Here is a 6,466-nt window from a genome sequence, read left to right on the forward strand (position 1 = left end):
TATATATATATATATATATATATATATATATATATATATATACATGTATATATACAAAGTGTTTCAGCAATATGAGATAACCTAAATATCTTTTTTGCTTACAGGTGTATGAAAAAATTATATTCGAAAAAGTGGCACTATTGAGAGGAGGAAACATAATAGTTAAAAGAATTTGTCCACTAAGTTATTCTTTTTACGAAATTTTAAGATTATCGATGTTTTTTTAAATGGAACCCTATATTTTTGACGATATTCTTGTAGAACATAATAATAAGAGTTTAATGACTTTAAAAATATGTATTGTAATCTCGATCCTTTCTTCTCGAGATATTTACATTTACAAATAATTAGAATATATTGTCTCTGATGCAACTTTATGTCATTGTAAGATTACTGTTGCATACTTCGAATTATGTAAGGAAAAACTAACATGTTGTACACAATAAGTTGTCTAATATTTAATGGAGTATCTAACAAACGTTCTAAAAGAATATCATTAAAAAATATTGCATAATATAGATGGTAAGATTTCGCACAACACATTCACAGTTTATGCTTTCTGTTTATTATCTTCTCTCATTTATCACGGGTTTTCTACAGACTAATAATGCGTGCTACTTAAATTTATTTATCTACACCTTGTAAACGAAACTTCATCTGTAAACAAGACCTTTCTAAAAACTTTTCTATCGTTTTCCAATTGGCTTTATCCTCCCTGACAAAACTTAAAACGCTGTAGAAAATCAATTTGATACAGTTCTTGGTGAAACTTATGTTATATGTATGAAATTTTTATGTTTAAAGGATTTGAGAGTTATTATCTCAAGTAGTACCTTCGACTCATGTGAAGATCCAAAAAAATTGCAGCTAATACAGTAAAACTGTCTACATTTTTATTGTTTATAACAGTTCTCACTCTATTGCATTTTTTAGGGATTACACTACCAGTTTGTTGAAATTGTTTAATTTTACTTGAAATCTTCTAATATTAAAAGCAAACGTTACTTCTAGTGTTTCTTGTAAGTATTGATGATTTTTGCAATTAATAAGCCTAATATCAATTTATGGCACTAAATAACGCATTGCACCCTGCATATTTTTCGAAGTATATAACAGCAATTTTTATAGAAAGTTTAGAGGCTAATAGATCGGACACAATATTGTACGATTAATTATGTATTTTTGAAGTTATACTTTTGTTGGTGCTTTTGGGAAGAAATGATGAGAGTGAATTTTTTCGATGCGCACGCACAGCGACACGAAAATCGACACTACGAAGTCTGTCGGTATTTACGATGCGCGAGCAAAGCATTCTCAAATTTACGCATAAAGTAATTCGGTATATCTCCTTTACATTTAGTGCGGACTGATATTTATATTCTGATATTTCTATATACACAACATGTGTTTTATATATCGATACAAATAAAAATTATTTATATGTGTTTTGATGTTATTTATTATAATTATTACATACGGTGGAGATTGATATTAAAAAAACTGTGAATATCTTCAAAAATATCTTCAAAAACATTGGTTATTCGTAAATATTAATAATAAAAGTCTTTTTTGAGATTAATTGAGGTATGTATTATTAATTATTAGTTTTTTGAGGTTAGCTAAGATATGTATTATTATTTATTAATTTTAATTCGTTTCATTTTTTCTGTATAGTGATCATCAATTTAGGTTGAAAATGAATAAACTAGATAATGTGCTGTGCGATTTTAGATGTATTAGAGCATTAGAAAACTTATTCTCTCTGCATAAATGATCAATCATTTTACTGGAAGAGAAAACGCATTATTTTCAACAGTTAAATAGTGTTTGTTATTTCAATATTATATAGAATTCATTTAATGTTCAAATGTAATCATTTAAATATCTCGAAACAAGAGATATATGACTTAGACCACTTTCATAATTACGTGGGCACATATAGAAAATTAATGAATTTTCTATGAGTATAAAATCTGGTAATATTAAAAAGTTGATACTGACCCATGTAAAATAACTTGAAAAATATTACAAATAAAAAAAAATGCATATCTAGTTACGAAAATTTTGAACACGCTCTTTTTTAAAAATGTTAAAATTATATTTTTAATATGTTTATTTTATATTTTTTAAATTTGTCTCCTTCAGATGAATTTTACCGAGAAAATTGTGAAATATTGTCTCTTGTACATGAGAAGATTTTTTGCTTGTATGAGTGTCTTACACATTAATTGCATTTGTTTCTTCATTACCGTTCTTCGAGCGAGTACTGAAGTTCTTGACAAACTTTTCACAATTTTTTCAGTAAAGGTAATCTTCTTTAAGAAGTAAGTTTCTTTTCGTTCATACGAGAAAGAGAGAGATAAAACACGACCTCTTTGTTTACTTCCGAATTTTCTCTCACCCTCACAATATATTCTAATTATATTTAAATATAAATATATCTCGAGAATAAATGATCGAAATGTATATGTCATTAAATTCGTATTATTATGATCTACAAAAATATCGTATGAAATATAGGATGTCATTTAAAAAAACATTAATAACCCGAAAATTTCGTAAAGAAATGATCTTGAGAGAAAACATTTTCTCAACCATCATATTTCCTCCTGCACAATAGTACCACATTATCTTTTATAATTCTTTTATACAATTGCAATATGAAACGAGATACTTAGGTGATTCTATTTAACTAATTATGAGATTCCTAGTAAATGTTAACTCGAAATATCATGATTCTAACCGAAAACAAATTTACACTTTATGTCAATAATGTTACATGTTGTACACTTTGTGTCAAAATAACCTCAATATAAACCGATATAAATTTATAAAGTTTCATAAACGTCAAAAAAGTAACAACTATGGAGCCCTCTTTGTAAGTCTTGACATGCAATTAGAACGGTAAGAAGAGTTTGGTGAATGACATGATTATACACATATGACCGAAAATACTGTAAATTATCTTTACTTCGTTACAAGTAAAAATGAAAAACTTACGTATGCGTTTCTTGTCATTAAGATTATACTCCAACTTGCGACGAGTGGGAAACCGCACAATAAAATCGTATATTTTCTTCCAATTTTGTCAATTACTAATACATTTATCACTGGTGCCAGCATTTGACCAGCTGATAAGAAAGCCGTTAAAGTTGCAATATTTAATTTATTATCATGAATTGGCGAGTCTGGTGATGATAACAACACGACCATTGGTGAATTCCATCCTAGCACAATGCCAAGAGATATTATCAACAGTGTGCCTAAAATTGCTTTCGAATTAACATATGTTCACATTTTTGCTTCTATAATATCTATTAACATAATTTGTAAAAAAATAAACTTACAAGCGAATATTGCGAAGTATTCCCACGTTTTCGAGCCATGTGGTGATATGTATCTTCCTCTTCTTCTATCCCTATTCATTTCTAATTTTTAAGAATCACAGCTTTTGTTTCCTCACTGAAGGCAAATGATCAAAAGACGAAATTCGTTAACATCCTTTCGTAAATAATTTCTTTTTTTTATTCTAAATCGTCAAACTAAATAAGGTAACTATTTTATTTCAGCTATTTCAACAAGTTACCTAAAATAATGCGATTAACGTTTAAAATAATTTTCTACAGCAACTAACAATTTGAATCTAACAAGGGAACTATCAGTGAGAGACACTATCAAGATTTGTTTCAAACTTTGCACACTTGTACTAGTCTATGCAAATATTCATTGTGCTGTTAAACATGGCATATATATTCAGCTGTTTGCGAAAAAAAAGCTATTTGCTGATTCTTATTCCTTTAGCTGTAGTAGTGTATTAATCTATGGTTAGCGAAGCTGTGTGTATCCTTGATGTCGTCAATATGTTATATATATGTATATATGTGTAACGAAATATTACTATTTATATTTCGTCACTGTAAGTAATTATTTAAACCGGCTACTGTTACAGTTAAAACGCGCAGACGTATTAGACTTACAATTAAAAAGATTCGGTAACGCTGATAACAGGATAGAAGATATAGAAACGGTTAGGAATTGGCTAAGCAGAGATGATCAGGGTTCGAATTGCGAAACCAATAATAAGACAATAAAACAAATCTTTAATTTAAAATTTCCTAAAATACATAATTTGTAGACCAAATAATAATAGTTTCTGTTAAAATGAATTATTGTTTTTCTTTTAATCAAGGTTCACTATTTTTGACAATAAATAAAAAAACGGTGTGCCATAATCATCAAGATTCGATTTAAAAACGCCACGCTTATATGCCGATATATATATAGATATACAGAACGCTCGACACTCGATCGTCAAAACGAAAAATTCTCGCTTCCGAAGAAAAAATTAGAAAGAGAGAAATATTGGTTTCTTGTCTCACTCGCACTCGTATACAAAACGCTCGCCACTCGATGGCCAAGACGAAAAATTCTCCCTACAGCATGAAAAAATATCAGAAATATATAATACAGAACACTTGACAAAATCGATGGCCCAAACAAAAAGACTCGCTATCGCCTAAACAAATAGAAAGGGAGAAGTATCCTTTTCTTATCTCACTCGCACTCGCATTCACGACCGTGAGACTCCAAGATAACGCACACTAGCTCGCTCGCGTGTAAGACCAACGAAGAGGCGTAGCTTGCCCCCTCTCTTATAATTACCTTTCACCTTTATTTTCTTGCTTATTTTTGCAAATACGAAGAACATTTTTTATGTATTTTTCAATTCTCTACAACTTTTGTTTGAAACTTTTTTGGCTTTAATGCCTAGATTCTAAGATACGGCTGTTTTTTACCCTTTTTTACCTTCTTTTACTCTTTTTCTCATTACCAGGGAATCTGATTGCAAAAAAAATAGCACCATTCGATTCAGCGTCGTCGAGTTACCATTATATCAAGTTTTTGGCCAGGTACCAGAATTCGGTCAGTTTTTCTTTTATTGACTGGACTATTAAGAAGAAATGCCCAACACTTTAGCCAAATACGTTCTAATTCGGGAGACATATGTGCCGCGAGATGTACTTTGCCTAACGGTAATCACATTGTTACCGTTACAATTTATATTTCTGTCAATCAAAATATTACTGATGTAATAGATTTCATTCACGAGACATTGTTAGCTTATACAGAAGGTAGATCAAAACTATTGAGAAAACAATGTCATCTTCCACTTCCTGTCTATCACTTCCACTCATACTTGGCAACGATTTTACTATTGATTTTGAAAAAGATGACGGGGAGATTGAGATTAATACAATTTTTAAAATCCAAACTTAAGTTGGATTTTGTTTCTGGTAAAACACTGAGGACGACGAGGTATGGTAAAACCATTGATGCGGTGTTTTCACGATTCGTAAACCACGTATCTACAGACGTTCATGTGTCGTATTTTAGTTATCATAAACCTCTTGTCACAGTGATCAATAATGACGACACTATTGATCTAATTAATATTCAAAATGATAATAATAGTTAAGATAATAATAATAACATGAATAAGTCAACCTTCCTATAACAATGTATTTATGTACGATATGTAAGATATATTTATGTAAAATGATTGATGTATAATATTTTGCCGAATAGCCATAAAAAATGTAAATAGAATAAAAATATATATACATTCTTTAAGAATTTTAATGGATACGTTTATTTACCCTTTTTACCTACTGCACAGAAAAAAGGGTTTACTTCAATCTCGAAAAAAATTTTTAATTCAAGAAAATTTATAGAAAGACAGGTTTTTCTAGTTCCAATATGTTATCGGTCTTTTTTTTAATCTAGTAAGTCTTTTCTTCTCTCTCTTTCTCTCTTTACCTGTTCAAAGACAATCGTTCTTAAGGAAAAAGAAAAAGTGCGTGTCGGGCCTGACACACTCACTTTTTATTTTTTGAAGTTATACTTCTTTTGGGGCGTTTGGGAAAAAGTGATGAGAGTGAATTTTACGATGCGATCGAAAAATCTACACCACGAGAAGTTGTCGGATATTTACGATGCGCGGGCAAACCGATTTCAAATTTACGGCTTGAAAAATTCTTCTCTTCTTCTTCCTCTTTTTTTTTTTTCTCAAGCGGTCACCCTCATCCAAGTTTTAACACTAGATTTACCAGAGTAGTCATTTTGACTGGTCGTACAATTTCAATTCAAAATTCCTACTACATATAACATTTTATTTCCGAATTGATGTTATGACTTTTGTAGCTATAAGTAGAGAATACATTTTATGAATTTTTTTTTTTTTTATATACTGGTAAAGAATTTATTTTTTTTATATACTGGTAAAAAAATATTTTTTTTTTTTTGACATTTATACCAGTACCAGTCAAAATGACTGGTGCATGTTTCCACAAAGAAATGTATGATTTCGGGTGAATCATAAGACCGTTGCAGATCAGTCAAGTGACAGTAATTGCGAAAATAATTCAAACAAACGTACAAGACGATGCATGCGATTCCTTTCTAGTTC

The 6,466-nt window shown here is 29.8% G+C and overlaps 1 protein-coding gene across 1 annotated transcript in view; it reads right to left on the reverse strand.

Annotated features, from left to right (window-relative positions):
* The window catches only part of LOC106792477 (solute carrier family 2, facilitated glucose transporter member 8-like), an 18,421-nt gene that overhangs the window by 5,557 nt on the left and 6,398 nt on the right, over positions 1–6,466 (reverse strand). The window contains exons 3-4 of the mRNA XM_014758911.1: positions 3,348–3,462; positions 3,001–3,263 (exon numbers count right to left, since the gene is read on the reverse strand). Coding sequence (XP_014614397.1) covers positions 3,001–3,263; positions 3,348–3,426 — 342 coding nt within the window. The 5' untranslated portion in view covers positions 3,427–3,462. The remainder of the gene's footprint in view (positions 1–3,000; positions 3,264–3,347; positions 3,463–6,466) is intronic.

This window comes from Polistes canadensis, unplaced genomic scaffold (genome assembly GCF_001313835.1).
Source record: "Polistes canadensis isolate GaletaPanama2010 unplaced genomic scaffold, ASM131383v1 scaffold_446, whole genome shotgun sequence".
Taxonomy (NCBI): Eukaryota; Metazoa; Arthropoda; class Insecta; order Hymenoptera; family Vespidae; genus Polistes; species Polistes canadensis.